The sequence below is a fragment of the Podarcis erhardii genome (genome assembly GCF_964252035.2).
Source record: "Podarcis erhardii genome assembly, chromosome: 2".
NCBI classification, from domain to species: Eukaryota; Metazoa; Chordata; class Lepidosauria; order Squamata; family Lacertidae; genus Podarcis; species Podarcis erhardii.
In genome coordinates, this window is record NC_138498.1 from 56,172,123 (window position 1) to 56,189,758 (window position 17,636).

At 41.7% G+C, this 17,636-nt stretch overlaps 1 protein-coding gene across 11 annotated transcripts in view; it reads right to left on the reverse strand.

The window, feature by feature from the left end:
• ARHGAP26 (Rho GTPase activating protein 26) overlaps window positions 1-17,636 on the reverse strand; it is a 210,882-nt gene that overhangs the window by 107,366 nt on the left and 85,880 nt on the right. For all 11 annotated transcript variants that reach the window (XM_081852065.1, XM_081852059.1, XM_081852066.1 and 8 more), the window contains one exon: window positions 1,743-1,779. In XM_081852065.1, coding sequence (XP_081708191.1) covers window positions 1,743-1,779 — 37 coding nt within the window. The remainder of the gene's footprint in view (window positions 1-1,742; window positions 1,780-17,636) is intronic.

A 17,636-nucleotide genomic window follows, 5' to 3' on the forward strand; every position in this document is an offset into this window, starting at 1 on the left:
AGTCCTTTTCCTTGTGTAGCATGTCTTTTAGATTGTAAGGCTGAGAACAAGGACCACCTTGTTTTTTTAAGTTACTCTGTGAGCCTTTTTGGCTGCAGAGTGGGTGTGTGTGTGTGTGTTTTATGTGAATAAATGCCAAGCATGGCACTATCTATGTGTGTATATACTTATGACAGCAGCAGATCTCTACGTAGTAAAAGAAATCACAATGCTGCTACATTCTTCTTATTTTTTTAAGAAAACCCGTTGGTAATATGTTTCATATCAAATCCCTCTATTATATCTAATTCAGCATTCTTAGTCAATACAAGCGGCAGTGAATAGATCACTTGGAGGGAGGAGGGGCAGGAAGACTAAGTTGACAGAATCTCAAAGCCTACAAAGGTGTAATTCCCTCTAATTGCAGCATCTTGTATCACTGGCTGGTTCTATTAAAGAGATGACAGGTATGTAAATCTTGTGCTGAGGAGGAGTGAAGAAATCTAGGGGAGGAAAGTGTGGATTTAAAATTACGTGCCATTTATCAATAGCAGATAAGAAGGGAAGCTGAGCTACTGTATAGTGTTCCGCCAGCCAGAGTGACCTAACAGCTGAAGGAGTTATGCTGCCTCTCAAATTTACTGGGGACAACATTCTATTTATAAATAGACACACCACCAGTCGGGATCCCTTAGGAAGAAAAGGAAAGATGATCTCACAAGGCTTTTGACTGGATGCTGCCTGCCTTAAAAAAAAAAAAAAGACAAGAGGACTCCCCCTCTTGTTGGTCTTTCAAAATATTCCTGAACTTCATGTTTAAAAAGAGGACCATCACTCATCAAATATCCCAAAGCTAAACACATACATATATAGGAATCAAAACCCAAAACAACTTTGTAATTCACTTGTAGGATAAACAAGAGCTTTGCTGCAGCATCACTGCACATAGTAATGCAGGGTGGGGGAAGGCAGAGAGAGAGAGACTGAGCCAAGCAGACATTTGCAAGCAGGTTGGGCTGCTTAGAAACATGCTGGATTTTGACCAGCAGTGGGAAGAGGCTCGGGACAGCCAGCAAAAGTGCTGCAGGCACTTTGCTTTGTCCAACCACTTGGAGTCAAAGGATGAAAATATTTAAATAGCGCTACTTCAGTGTACAAAAGAGTCTTTCATCCCAACAGTTCATCTGCTTGACTAAAATCCTGGGGCTGGCTGGAGGTTTTGACCAACTCCTTTTAAGCACAAAATACTGAATTTCTATTAATTATCGTTTAAGGAAGGTAAAACAAGGAACTGAGATTCAGAAATTCTTTTAGTTCTCCTTCTTGCTTCCCTTCTGCAAAACTTCTGCGCCTGGGTTTGTGTACACCAAGACAAAAGGCCGTTAAGTAACTTGCCAAAGGAAACAAAGAATTTGCCACAGAGCCAGCTCCAGAATGACTCTGCAGCTCTTGGGCTCCATCCAGTACTCACAGTGCCTCACAACATCTTAAACCATATTGCTCTTTGGTTTGATATTTAAGCATTTCACTATGTTATGAGCCGCACAATAATCGTCACCTTTTACCGTTTTTGTATTGCTTTAAAAAACTGCTAAATGATCAGAACTTTTAAAGTTTCAACATATGTGATAGCCAAAATCTGTCTGATGACTTGTTGCTTTTACTACTTGGAGAGCCACCTACTGGGTTATAAGAGACAGGGATGCAGTTCTACAAACCACTTCCTCAAACACACAGTCTTGGATGAAAAATAAGCTACTTACTGCCTTCACTTTGGCTGTCTTTGTTCGAGTTATAGACCTAGAAAGTAAAGAAGAAAGCATTTAAACTTTTGCAATATTTGTACCCTTGATATACCCTAATATAATACCACTCATCATAAAATCGCCTATGCAGCATGCCTAGAAAAGTCTTGCAACCAGAAGCATGGATTGTTATCTCCCATTTAGACAAGAAATATAGAGAGATTAAAATGGGGGGGGGTCTCTTATACCACTTTACAACAAAACATCATTAAATGGCAACCGTGGTGATGAATTAACATAAACAATCCACATTGTTTACATAAAACAAAACTTGCAGCTATTAGGAAAAGCAGTGAAAAGTGGTTTGGTGGATGCAGTATGGTATAGGATGAGATTGTGAACAATGCACTTTTTCCACATTGATGAGGGGAACAATCTTTAACAGGGGCTCCTCAAAGAGGCTGCTGATTTAGGGCTTACTTACCATAACTACATAATGAAATGAACAGACTGGATACTAGAAAAAATTATTTAGCATCTGGCTCATTAAGTGAATAAGGACTGTCCCTTTTTTGAGCCACAGCAGTTGCCTATGAAGATGCTGGACACAGCAAACCAGTAGGAAAAATACTATTTCAAAGTGTTTGCAGTGGCGTGTTAAACTAGTACATGGGCATGAGTTGGGTCACTCCAGAGACTTCAACAGCCCTCTCTAAATATGGATGAGAGGAAAAAACTGAATCACCCAAGACAGAATCTAAGCCCAGAAAGTAATCACAGGAACTAGCCTTTGGCGAAAAATAAATGTAAGGCTAATTGCTTTTGTTCTAAGAATTCTAAGCGTGCAGTTACAGTTATATTTTCAGGTGCCGCAAGTTTCCAAAAAACATGAATAAAGTAGGTCCCTTGGGAAGCATCATTCCTAATGAAACTTGGAGCACATGGCAAGTGCCACTAGACCACATGCAGCACCCTGAAAGCCATCTTTCCCATCTGAACAGTTTGATGTGGCTATTTCGACCACAATCACATTTTATGGCTCAGAGCACTAAAGAAACCACAAGACCCATAAAAGTTCAGCTGCCTCTCAGAGTGAACAGCAGTGTTTTTCAAGTTACAACATTTCTCCATCACAAATGCACTTTTGCAAACAAGAATGCCACCACAGTTGTTAACTTTGCCAATGGTTAAGCTATTTTTGCTGGTTAATTGCTCTCATTGGTTATAGGAACCTAGCTCTGTATTCTGCCCTATAAAATTGTAGCATGGTGTTAATAAGTCTAAAGCAAAACTGCCAGATTACTGCGGAGAATAAAAAAACTACAAGTATGGATACATTCAAAATGTGGCCAGGACTATCCAAACCCCTAACAAGATTATCAGCCCTCAACTCTACCATCACGAATACAATCATTCACACTCACAATTCTACAGACGTGAAAACATGAATTCACAGCACACACACCAAAGATCTGTCTCCCTCACATGTTTTCCTCTGAACCCATGGCAAAACTAAGAGAGGGAAAATCTGCACCTCCATGCCTTGAGGACAGTGTTTAGATTTTTTTTTTTGTACTTCTTATTTGCTCATTGTTTACTTTTACCATCCCTCACCATCTAAAAGGTTCAAAAGAAAACTGACCTGTCCAAACACAGGCATGCCTAAACCAGTCTCCCAATTGACTCAGAGATAAGAGACAAGGCTAGGGAAATAATGTTTGCAGACAATGAGTGTAGTATAGGTTAATTTCCTCCCCGCAAACAGGAAGAGTCATAGCTCAGTGTTGGGAGTACATTATTTACATGCAAGAGGACCCCACTTCAATCCTTGGCATCTCCAGGGAGGGCTAGGATAGCCATTGCCAGGGCTGGCTCAATACCTTTTGAAGTTTGAGGCAAGATGTGCCACTGATGCTTTCTGCTCACCTCACTGGTGTGCCAGCCATGCTAGGGCAGCAAGCTAGCTAGGGGTTGCAGGGCAGACCACAGGGCATACTTTTCCAGACACTTTCCACCCCTCTAAATTTGCCACCTGAGGCAGCTGCCTCATGGCAGGGCTGACACTGATCATTGCCAGTCAGAGTAGCACTGCAATACTAAGCTAGATGGACCATTGGTCTGGACAATGGTTTTTCTGGAGTCCTATTTTCTAACTTCTACAAATTTGCTCAAACGACTTATTAAATCAGGTTGTGCTTTTACAAGTCAGCTATTACACATCAAGAACATTTATACCAAGGATGTAGAAGAACTCCAATTCCCATTCCCCCCAGCTAGCACAGCCTGTGGGCAGATGTCCATCATACAGCTTAACACAAGTTCTCACAAAAATAATATTAACTATTTGTTGCACTTGGGGAGAGCAGAGTTCATACTGTTCTGTTCTTTTTAGTTACATTTTCCTTTTTATTGTACATATGAGCAAAACCAAAAAGGTTAAGTATTTTTAATATAACTTTTTTCATATCTGTGTATGCATGTGTGTTAAAAAGAATGTAAGATTTGTATTTCCAGATTTTTAGCTTTTAGTTTTGAAGTTTGAAATTATATACAGTTGGAATATGTGGTAAAATTTAACTTTTAATATCTAGATATGGGACTATTTTCTACTGTCAACTAACCTTTTCAAAATGAGAAATATACTCAGTCAAAAGATATCTATTCCTGCCTTTGAAGCCCAATCTCAGAACACTAGCAAAATATTTAGCTTTGAATAATCATAATGCAATACAAAAAAAGACTACAGATTCCTTTTCAAAGAAGACAGAAAGAAATTACTTGTTCAGCTTTGGAAAGCTGGTGGAATGACACAGTAGGAAATAGAAAAGGCTGCTGTCAGCAAAAGCATTTTCTTCCAAGGCATAACATTTATATTGTTAAGCATTCTCCACCAACCCAAGCGGTGAGAAGTCCAAGAATAGCACTACAGAGTTTAGTTTTCTTTGGAAGAGAGCACACTGGAGACTTAGTAAGTCTCTGTAATATTTGTTTTATTTACAAACATACCAGCAGAACATAGCAGAAGCTGGTCCTGCCTCAGATTCCAAAAGACAGCAACTGCTTGAACCATCACTCCTTCCTCTCATTCCGCCACAAGCTGCTCCACAGTCCAGCTGAGCTCCAGTTCAAAAAGCTCCCAGATCTCTTTCCCCATGTTAATTCCTGTGCCCCTGACTAGCTCAAGGGTGCCACGTTCAAAATGCAGAGGAACAACATCCAATCAGTTAGCTACTATTCATCATTCACACCTGACTATTAGAAACTTTACATAGTTTGGTCATTTAAACATGTATTATATGAACCTTGTCAAAACTAGCAAAGAATTAAACAGAATTATTGAGTGATTGGAAGTTCAGGGCCTACAATGGTCTGCCACTGAGGCACCAATCAGGTCCACATCTCAGCTTTGTTTTACAGATGCTTCCAGAGGAAGCAGGGAATCCTAGCTTTGTTCATTTCATTTCAGATAAAATGAAGTGATGCAAAACTTCATCTAGCTTTTCTACCTTGCGGGAACCAATTTCTAGGACCCTTACATACTCTCTAAGGGAGCTGTGGTGGTGGTGAGTAGGACTCAAAATTGAAAAGGAAAGTGGAAAATAAGAGCTAATAGGAAGACACGAAGTGCTCCTGGAAGAAACAATCATTATTTACGAAATACCAGAGTTTAACATCAATTGTCCTTTAGTTCACAAATCTACCAACAGCTCCAATCTGCTATACAAGAGACACACTTCCGCTCCAATTAATGTATCCAAGCTAATGAAGCAGAAAACAGAAAGTGAGACGATACTTCTATTTCCAGCTATGAACTGCAAAAGCCTTGTGAACTTGCAAGCTGACCCTATGTTGATGTTTGCCACAATTGCATGTGCCTGAAAGAGAAGATGGTTGGGTCTATATATAGAATGTCCTCTTCCCAATCGATAGAAAACAGGCAGCTTTAGCCTATGTGTCACCCTGAAGGGGCTGACTGATGTTCTTAAGAACCAATGGACTGATCCTCTATTTTTCATGGGTTTACAGCTTACAGGCTGCACCACCAGCAATGGACAGGGGAAGACAGGCCACATTCACACTGACTTCTGTTCAAAAAAGCAAAGGATAGCTGTCTATGAAAGTGAAGGAATAAAAGAGAGGTCACGCAATGCCGTCCCCCCATCCTCTGAACATGATGAAAGAATGTGTAAGAAGCATCATAGAGCCATGCTGGTTGATGCCATCCATGCATACATCCTGCCATTGCCAATGAAGAGCGGGGTTCACAAATTGGACAGGTCTAATCTGGCTCCCCTCTCATGTAGAGGAACCCAAATGCACACATTAGTAAGTGTCTGTAGGGCAGGGCTATTCTGCACACACATCCTTTCTACATGTGTTGCAGTGGGCCATTTGGATCTTGCCACTGGTATGCTGCTTTGCCAATATTAGATGTGTGCTGGAAGGAAGTGGGCAGAGATGAAGACTGTGACACAAGCAGGGAGGGGACAGGACACAATGTCTTTTACATATTAAAGTTACATGTGGGTGTGGGCAGGGATACCCCCAGCTTTCTGCCACCAGTGCATTTACCAGCCATTCCCTCCTTCCCCAGCCACACAATCAGTGACCTTGAGAAGGGGCCCTCCACACATGCCAGTGTTCTTACACACAGCTACTCCACCTGACCAAGATCTCCGTTTGTGTGGAGCAAGCAGCAACTATCTGCACAGGGTGGTCTCTTCTCATGGTCAGCAAATGTATGGCCAGCAGAAGGCATAGCCGGCGGGGCAGAAGGTCCAGTCCACATGGCTCCCCGGCCTTCTCAGGTGTTTCCTGTGTGTGTTGTTGGTCAATTCGCTAAAACTATCTAAGATACATTTAAGACCGGCTATAATGGCAGTGTTGAAGGGGGCATCAGGGTAATATTTAGGGGGGCACAGCAATATTTCTGTCAGAGCAAGCATTTCAACTAGCCAGATGGAATAATCTCCCCTTTCATTCCCCCATGTGCTGTTCTGGGGATTCACTGCTACCCCCGCCCCCCCCCATGGCAAAACCCACTTTTTTAGGGTCCAAAACACAAGAGGCTATTAAAAAGAAATTCTAGCCATTTCCCACGAAATCTGAAGAGGCTCTGTGGAGCTCTTCCCTGAAAAGCTTGATCTTGTTTTCCCATACAGCTTTGCTGCCATGCTGGCTGGAGCTCATGGGAGTGGTAGTCTAAAACATCTGGATGGTACCAGGTAGGGGATGGGAGAGGTAGTAAGAACAGGGTCTGTCTGCAAAGTTTCGTCTCTCACATAGCAGGTGAGAAATGTAAATCTTTCAGGAGACTTTGCAGGGAGCATTTCCCCACTCCACTCCACTGCCAGTACAGCTAGCCCTGAAAGTGTTCTCTGGTATCTCTCTAAGGAATAGAGCAAGATGGATAGAAATTGCATTTAGAACAGCATCTAAAAAAACCTGGAAGACAAAAAGGGTTTTAAGAGTGTAACATACTACAATGAATTATTTAGTGCTTTCTCTCTCTGATGATGATGACAGAAGACCAACTTGGCTCCTACCCAAAGCGTTTTTATAGGAATATTGCTTTTCTAGCATGTTTAACTGACTGAGCTGAGAAACAGGCAACTTTTTTTGGGGGGGGGGTGTATCAATCATCTAATAGGTCCAAAACTGAGACCATTAGTAATTTTACTACTCTTCCCTTTCCTTCTTTCAAATAAATCCTCAACCAGGTTAGGATGAGCAAGGTATGCATAAATAGATAGATGGCATTGTTAAATAGCACAAAGTGGGAATTCCTTTAACAAGTTTATACACTGGAAGCAAGTACATTTCACACCAGTGCGGCAGCAAGTGATCTGATCTTTATAGGCCAAATAGTTTTCTAAACTATGAAGGCAATGGTATATTTATCAGGATATAAATCAGGTAGTTGCTCAAAGGAAAACAAAATGTTTGGCCACAGATTTATATTACAAGTTCCATTGCTGGCATATTGTGGCATTATTTTAAGGAATGGAAACTCTGAGGAGATAATCACTGGAAATGTTTTGCTTACATGGAGATGGAAGAGCGCTTTGCCTTTGGCAGCACAAATAAATAAATAAATAAATCTGAAGTCAGCCCATCAGAGGGTTGATTTTTATATCTGACACCCAGACAGACTTGGCACTCTGTCAGAAAAAGGCAGCCAACCTTGGATGGCAGCCCAGCAGAAGGATGCTGGCACAACACAGAGCAGTGAAGGTGCAAGTCCAAAATAGCAACTCTCCTTTTCTGAATGCAAGACACCTGGCAACCTTGGTGAAATTATTCCTAAACTGCTGGCTTCATCTTATCAGCTCTGTTTTTGTCTTGTCTGATGGCCAAGTTTATATGTTCCAGGCCGCTCTCTCCGCCTCCCACCACCACCACCAAGGCCAGCCTCTGCTATTTGGCAGCTTAATTTTGTAGCCCCAACAAGAGTTTTCTGAGCCAGAAGCATCTATTACCAGGAAGAAAGCCTCCTATTTCCAGAGAAGTCCAGTTACAACTCCCACCCTAATATCAGCCACACCAACACCAAGGGGAAAAACAAAACACAGCACCGATTCTAACGTAAGGAGCTTGGAAAACAAACTGATTTTATTGTGGGTTTGTCCGAGAAATATCTGCTCAGTCCTGTAATCACCTGCAGAAATCCAAATAAGAAAGCAGTTTAGCACGTCTAGATTTTACTCCTATGTTTCACTTCAGCTTCAGTATAACCCACATTGTCTGGTTACCCATAATGCAAGCATCCTCAACCAGATGTCAAGCTTGGGTGTTGCATTTGAGGTAATCTAAAATGGCAAGCAGCCACCATGGATCAAAGTCAAGCACCAGAAAATCTGATTCAAAAGTGGTGGCGGCAGCAGATACCACCACTGACCTAGGAAACACATCCGGTCCAGGGGCAGGTGAGTGATGGGTGGCAGCGGTAATGTATGATGGTGGCAACATACAACAGCATCAGGTTGGGGACCAGGCTGGAAGCAGGTTCAGGCCACTGCAAAGGACCTCTAAACTCAGACGCCACATCTGAAGTGGAGAGAGCCTATGCGCATTGAGCTACTCCATGCGCAGCCAAATGAAATAAACACATGAAGGATGAGGGGCCAGGAAATAACATTGAGCATGGCCCCCCTTTCCCTAATTCAAGTGTACAGTCCTATATTTTCATCAGAAATCTCTATGGTTATTTTTAAACAAAATATATAAGGCAGAACCATTTAAATATATTTTTGGGAAGTTGGTGCCTGTTTGAATGCATGGCAAGGGTAGCATAATAAAGGAAAATAGTTCTCTTTATTCTTATTCAGTCATCAACTTAGTATCTGGAGACAGGCCAGAAATAAGACACACGGTGCATTGTTGACTCCCCAGATAATACAGACAGTGCTCTCTTCTGCTTATTCGTCATCCCACAAGAACTTCAGAGTTGTGCTAAGGTTTCCTTCCAAGTCTGACTCCACCCTTCCCTTTAAAAAAATGAGACGGTATTACTGAGTTAGGGACCAAAAGCCACACGCCATTAGCTGCAAAAGCACTCCCACCAGTATTCAAGAAAGCATCTTAAGATAAATTGACCTTGGCTACAAAATGAAAGCAGACAGTTATTCCAGTAAAAACCTCACATGGAGCAGCATCTGAAACAGATAACAAATGCAAAGAATTTCAGTACGCTGCATTAGCTTCATCTTTCACCACCTGTACCACTGGGGGAAACGCAGGTGCAGTTTTTCCTCTGTGCACAGGTCTGATTTATGTGCCACTCCAAATGGGGAGATAAGAAGAACCCAGTGCACATTGGTAAGTAGATCTGTTGGAAAACATGTGCATGGTCAATGCAAACTATCATGACTAGGGAACCCTAGACAGAAAGAATGAAGGTGTATCTGCCACCCAGTGAATTTCTTGGTCCATGTGTGAATACTTCCAAGAATTCTGTGTCACTGTATCACTGTACTTGGTGTTTCCACAGCCAGAACTGGCTGGCTGCAAGCATTTTTAGGGCATGGAAACCTTACAGTTAAATAAAGTCCCTTTGCATAGAAGTTCAGTAGGTCAGCTTAAAAAAAACAAAAACTTTCTGGAAGTTTACCATGACTTTGGTGCTTAGAGGAAAATGCTTGTTTTAATGTGAAGCTATCTGCTTTTATGTTTTAAGGGTTGAGGATTTCTTTTTTAACCATTAAATAATATATTTATTGTAGTGCTTTATGTTATCTTGCAAGCTGTGCCAAGGGATTGATCCCTGAGGCAGCACAGAAATTCCAAAGCTACCAGCAGGTAAGAATAAATGAGCTCAATTTATTTCTCCTTGCACATTACCTGAAATTGCGTCAGACTGTGGGGTAGGGTGGGGATCAGCAGTGAACATCTGTATATTCTAAAGCATTGGATGAGGAAAGCATGTATTTGTTTCTCTGCGGCAGGTTCAAGTGGGAAATATTAGATGACATAAGGCTTAAATTTAAAAGAAAGAACAAAATGAATGAATGAATGAAACACTGTGTGTGTGTGTGTGTGTGTGTGTTTCAAGGCAATTAACATAAGAGCCCCACTGGATAAAGCCAACGGCCCATTAAGTCCAACATCCTGTTCTCAAAGCTGCTAACCAGGAGCCTGTGGGAAGCCCACAAGGAGGACCTGAGGCCAGCAACACTCTTCCCACGTGTGATTCCTAGAAACTGGCATCGGGAGGCATACCACTGCCGATATGGAGGTAGCGCACAGCCATCGTGGCCAATAGCCATCAATAGCCTGATTCTCCAAGAATTTGTCTAAGCTCCTTTTAAAGCCATCCAAAGTTGGTGCCAATTACCACATCTTCTATTTTCCTACAATTTCAGTGCAGCCCGATTATGAGAGGCAAATGAAATACAGGGGGGGGGGGCGAGGGAGAAGGGGAGGAATCAGATGGCAGAGCCAGATGTTGTTTACTAATTTACCATGCACAGAATGAGGTACCCATCATTGTGACCTCCTTTTCCAGCAGAGCTGTCAAAATGCAAACCCAACACACAATGCTGTTTATATTTGCACTGTCAGCAAATAAGGTGTTCCAGATCTAATCAGCCTATAAGCATGCAGAAGCACCTGTGCAGGCTGAATCTGAAGTTCAAGCAAAGTTCAGTGGGTTGTTTGGGCCAGACAAGCTAAATTAAACAAACAGAAAGGGAAGAAAAACCACAACAATAGAGAGGAGGGAAAACAGTGATTTGGAGCACTGAACTGGAATGAGTATGGTCTCTCTCTCTCTCTCTCTCTCTCTCTCTCTCTCTCTCTCTCTCTGTGTGTGTGTGTGTGTGTGTGTGTGTGTGTGTGTTTTAAAGTGGGTGAGAGAAAATACCATGAAAAGGAACAGAAATTCCAGTTGGAGGGAGGGAGGGAGCAACTAATTCAAAAATGGCAGATTAGTTCCAACAGGAAAAAGCTCACCAACTTCATACAAGATGATGTAAATCTACAAAACCTTCTTCCTTTACCTCTTACAAAAACAAACTCCAAAGCCAAAGTGTTTGGAAGAGAATAGAGAGGAACGAACAATGACAAATCACAGAAGGACAGCAATTAATAATGACAGCGAAGGCTGTGAGCGCTGTCTCACTTGCCCAGACACAAAAACCGTTCACTAGAGACTTTGCCAAAAGCAACGCATGCAAAGCTAGCAAGTTCCAAAAGGAGAATGTCAGAAGGGAAGACCGAGATTTAAAAGGTTTATGCACGCTTAAGGTTTGGAAACGTTCAGATGCTGCTTCACGATCCTTTGCACCTCGGCTATTTATTAAAAATTACTGTGCCTGAGGTATTCACTTAAACTCACAAATATGATGTATTAGAGAAGGGGGGCAGCAAACCAAATTATTCTTTGGGAAATGGGACCTTTAAAAGTAAAAATTAAAAAACCCACTGCTTAGATGATTGAAAATACAATGCAATGCAACCCTTTTCTATTCCAGATGCATCTGAGTGATGGCATACTATTGGGAAATAATTTGAATTAAAATATTTAGCATTAATATCATACTGCTAGAAGTGACATAATTAAGCTCTTGCTGTTTGGATGATTAGAATATTATATGTCATATATGTCAAATTTTAATTTATTTTTCTTGCTCTATTACATTATTGTCATTGTGTGGGGAAGTATTGCTTCTGTCTGTTACTATGTTATGTATTTTTGTGTTTCTATATTGTAAACTGCCATGTGATGCTCAGCTGACAAGGTGCCCCATGATATTCTTGTAAAGAAGCTGGTAAAATGCGGTCTTGACTATGGTACCACTCAGTGGATTTGTAACTGGCTGACTGACCGAACCCAAAGGGTGCTCATCAATGGTTCCTCTTCATCCTGGACAAGAGTGACTAGTGGGGTGCCACAGGGTTCTGTCTTGGGCCCCGTCTTATTCAACATCTTTATCAACGACTTGGATGATGGACTCAAGGGCATCCTGATCAAATTTACAGATGACACCAAACTGGGAGGGGTGGCTAACACCCCAGAGGACAGGATCACACTTCAAAACGACCTTGACAGATTAGAGAACTGGGCCAAAACAAACAAGATGAATTTTAACAGGGAGAAATGTAAAGTATTGCACTTGGGCAAAAAAAATGAGAGGCACAAATACAAGATGGGTGACACCTGGCCTGAGAGCAGTACATGTGAAAAGGATCTAGGAGTCTTGGTTGACCACAAACTTAACATGAGCCAACAGTGTGACGCGGCAGCTAAAAAAGCCAATGCAATTCTGGGCTGCATCAATAGGAGTATAGCATCTAGATCAAGGGAAGTAATAGTGCCACTGTATTCTACTCTGGTCAGACCTCACCTGGAGTACTGTGTCCAGTTCTGGGCACCACAGTTCAAGAAGGACACTGACAAACTGGAACGTGTCCAGAGGAGGGCAACCAAAATGGTCAAAGGCCTGGAAACGATGCCTTATGAGGAACGGCTAAGGGAGCTGGGCATGTTTAGCCTGGAGAAGAGGAGGTTAAGGGGTGATATGATAGCCATGTTCAAATATATAAAAGGATGTCACATAGAGGAGGGAGAAAGGTTGTTTTCTGCTGCTCCAGAGAAGCGGACACGGAGCAATGGATCCAAACTACAAGAAAGAAGATTCCACCTAAACATTAGGAAGAACTTCCTGACAGTAAGAGCTGTTCGACAGTGGAATTTGCTGCCAAGGAGTGTGGTGGAGTCTCCTTCTTTGGAGGTCTTTAAGCAGAGGCTTGACAACCATATGTCAGGAGTGTTCTGATGGTGTTTCCTGCTTGGCAGGGGGTTGGACTCGATGGCCCTTGTGGTCTCTTCCAACTTTATGATTCTATGATTCTAAATAATATTCTAAATGTTTATCCTAACTATAATCTATTTTTGCAAGGTGATTTATATAGATGAAATATTATTGTGCAAATTGTTGTGGATCTTTTGTTATCCTCTGAAATAAATCTGAAAAAATACTGTGCATATGTGCAAGCACAAGCTTATACATAAGTTATTTTTAGAGCATTTTCACACTGAGTGTGTATACTGAAAAGGTCAATTTGGAATTTCACTCTGCAGTGATTTTTTATTGGAAACCTTCTTTGGTTTCTCCTGGCCAATCAGGAACTGTGACAAGGGTGCTGGCTCAGCAATATGCAACCAGGTCCAACAATCTTTGTCCTTCCTTGCCTGTGTTTCAAACATTTGAGGAGACATTTTTCAGGCATCTAGAATACCTGTTAATCTCATCTCTATTTCAGTACCTTTTTGGAGGCTATTGGAGCAGGTGGGGTTGACTAGGCTGGATAGAGCTCGCCCCCAGCACAGCAAGAGAGAGTAGGAAGCACACTACGAGAAAGAAATGGTCATCGCATTTCTGGAATGTTTTGATATCTGAGTAGCAATCTAAGATGATGTTGATCCTGCACACAAGTGCAGCGAGCATCTTAGGTAGGGGGACATGCTGCAGAAATGCCATGAGACGGATAGGAAAATAGAGCGTCCATGACTTTCTCAACTGTCCTAATCAATTCGGCATCAAGCTTTCATATAATACTCAGGCTGGGAATCAAGATTCTGTTTGAGTTCAACAAGAACAACTTAAAACACATTAGAACGTATCCTGCAAGGCTTCAGAGTGGACCCAATACATTTTGCTTCCTGATGTAATGGATTAAATGGTGTGCCCCTCATTCCTCTCGCTAGATTGGCAGTTGAATATTTCAATTCTGGCGATGGGGCAACATTCTCCACTGCACTTGAGGGCAGCAAACTAGCTTAGGGGGCGCAGGGCAGGTGGTGTGTAACTCTACACTCAGTATCTTCTACCTAATACATTCTACCCTATGGTAGGCCCAGCCCGGTTTGCTTCATTTGGGTGTTGCTCAACTTTCTACACCCAATTCCATGTTTCGGACTCCATGTGATTATTTTTCATGAGCTCCCAGAAAGTCAGCTCACCAATTCTACACCATGAACAACAGGCCTTTGTACAAAGTATGCATGCCAAAGACATGGGGGAACGAGGATAAATCAATAATTAAAGATCAGAAGACAAGAGATTATTTATCCTGTGCTATAAATAACACTTCTAGCTATCGTGAAATGCACACACCACATACATGAAAATACGCTGGTGGGTTGCTGTTTTTTTTTTTTAGCATATCCAAGTTAAACTTTGAATGTACAGGGCCTTACGAACTTTCTATGTGTTTTATTAAGGATGGATAAATGAATCAGTATATTTCCAATGTAGTCCGTTTTGCTGTGTTTCCTCAAATTACATGTTTTTGAGCATATTTTTGTTCAGCATAACACATCTTTAAATACGTTTTCAACTGAGAGCTGCACTGGACCATTCAGGAAGTTCAAAAGCTATTGGATAATGAAGGCATTAGGGAGATGCAGATCAAGATTTTCAAAAATCAAATTCCACACACACAAATAATACACCAGTCACATCCAAATTGTCTCTGCTTGAGTAGGATCTAATAAAAAGCTCCATTCTTAGCACCCTGTTGCCCACATTTGCCAGCGGGGTGGGCATGAGAAAGAAGCCAACAAGCTGTTCAAGAGGACACCAGCAACAGGTATTCACTGACATACTGCCTCTGATTCTGGAGATTAAATATAGCCATAATGACTAAAAGCCACTGATAGCCTTATCCTCCACGAATTTACCTAATCCCCTTTTAAAGCTATATACATTGGTAGCCATCACTACATCTTGGGGCAGCAACTTCCAGAAATTAATTGCGTGCAGTTTTGAACTCCTCTCTCTTGTCTGACGTGAATCTCCAGTCAATTAATGTCATTGTGTAACCACAAGGGCCAGTATTCGAAGTAACATTAGGGAAGGATATAAATAAAATGCATAATACTATGAGAAAGAGAGACAAAAATATATTGATCCTCTTTCTCCACAGTGTGCATAGTTTTATAAAGTGCTATCATGTCCCCCTCTAGCCATTTTTGTTCTCTCTTGCAACCCGAAGGAATGTTCCAAATCAGCACATAAAGAAAGGAAAAGCCAGGCTGAGATCAGGGAACTTCAGACTATTGGGAAACATGTTGTCTTGATGGATGTGAACTTCACATTGGATGTGTGGGATCAGCTCTTTGTTTCAAGTGAAAATTACTCCGAGTAACAGCCAAACTAATACCCTAGCTGAGGTAAACTTTTGATCTGCCATATTGTATTGTATTTTGAGTTCATATCATCATTCTTGCTTCCTTTGGTCCAATCCAATATGTCTGGGTAAGGACTGGGAATACTGTGGAACTAAAATCAATCAGCTGTAGCAGCAGCCATAGTCATAATATGAATGTTTATTTATGACAGGAAAAAATAGTTTTCCATTCGGTCAATATTATATCCAGCTTGAAAATAAAACATAATTAAGGCTATCCCCCCCCCCCCCACACACACAAACGTGGTTTTTGGAATGTATTCCAGCTAGGTCCAGTATTGACATAATACTTTCTCATTGACTAAGCATAGTTACGAGACCAAGAGCACCTTGCAGGTTCACATCTACCTCTTCTTTGTCACCTGTCCCCACATCTCATTATTGAAGTAACCACACTGCTCTTTTTATTAACACTTAAGTTGCAAACCAGTTTGCAATGCTGATTAAAACATGAGTTGGCAAACCGTGGTTTGTGCTAACTACTGTTACAGAAATCACCTATACAGATAGAACATTACCCATGTTTAGCTCTGAAAATGAAAAGAGGGTGAGGATTTGCATGTAATAGAAAGGAGGAAGAAGAAATGAGTGCACACATTTGAAAATGAAGGAGGATGAGACAGCAGCACAGAAGCTTGCAGGACGTTACCAATTATGGATGCATCAGGTTTCACTGGTACAACAGATTTTTGTTAAAGGGGTATAAACAATGCTGAATAAATAGATAAATGCACAGATCCCCTTAAAGAGAAAGGCTATCTTCAAAGAACTGCTTACATTCAGAAATCTACTCCTGAAACCCTCAGTGTCACTGTAGATTGTCCTCAAAGCTAGTATATTGCCTACTGTTCTACACCCATTTTTAGCCTCTGGATTTCTAATCCACTTTGTGAGATAAATCTCACACGCCACACCATGCTTACGCCATGGGGGCCTGGGAATTATGAATTACTGCCCTGTACAAATCAACCAAATGTCAGCCCAGATTTATTTAAAGAAATTTGAAGTATGACCCTAATCAAAACACGCACGTCATGTTTGGGACATGTTAAAAGAATCACATTTGTTATGCTCAGTGAAAGGAAAATAAAAAGAGATCGTTTAGCAACCTGGGAAGCTACAAAAACACCGGAGAAGAGTTGAAAGTCATTAGTATGGCGACAACAGATCACCATGGAAACATACAAGCCTAACAGCGACTGCGTCCACAGAGCCCAGTTCTCATTGCTGCTTCTTTAAACCAGTGAGGGGTGAGGTTCCATGGAAAAAAGAAATCAGCATCAGCTTCTTATACCAAGCAAACTTTATACTGCCAATACTTCAACTTATTCCGCCAAAAACAAAGCTAGGTTGAATAAGGGAATGGGTAGGAACATGGTTGGCAGGAGGGGCTGGGGAAGAGGAGGGGACATGCACAAAAGAACTGAGAAGGCGAAGGGGGTGGGGGGAGCCATCTATCATAGGAAAATAAGCACAGGGAAGAAAAAATCCCAATCTAGGAAGTTTTGACCATCGCAAAGGGACTGAAAATAATTAGGCACTTTAAAGAAGGGTGAAGATCACACCCCACCCCCCCGCTTCTGCAGGAGTTTGTGGTTTCACCAAATATTTTGGTTTTGTTGTGTATTTTGTCTGTGCTGCAGATGCTAGGCAAATGAAGTGGTTCTGTCACAGAGAATAAAACCAGGGCAGTAAGAGCAAGAGTAGAAAATTTAACTTCCAATAGCGACAGAAGGGTTTTATTAAAAAAAAAGTTGAAGAGGTCTGGCTTGCAGAGAAAACACGCTACACAGGGATGGGCTGGCAGCTGTGCACACAAGTAGTCTGTTCTCATCTGTCACTGTTTGATCATTACTCAAGAGGCAAAACTGGCGGGGGGGGGGGGCAAGCTTTGCAAGTGGAGCATTTATGCAGAATACTCAGTGGAGATTCCTGGGGCTGGAGAAGGCAGGAGGGCTGCTCCATCTCCCGTAGGAGGCATTAGGAATACCCATTTGGCGCTGACATTGTGACGAAGGAGGCTGGAAGGAATGGGATTCATCAATACGTGGCACTTTTCTACACACTCGTTTTCCTCAATCACATCAAGGGTTTAAACACAAATCAGGTGGACCCAATTTGACCCCAGTCTTTTGCTTCAACCTCCTTTTAAAGCCATAAGATACTAAAACTGTGGGAGAAAGAGACCTTATAAAATACATATATTAAAGCTACTGAATT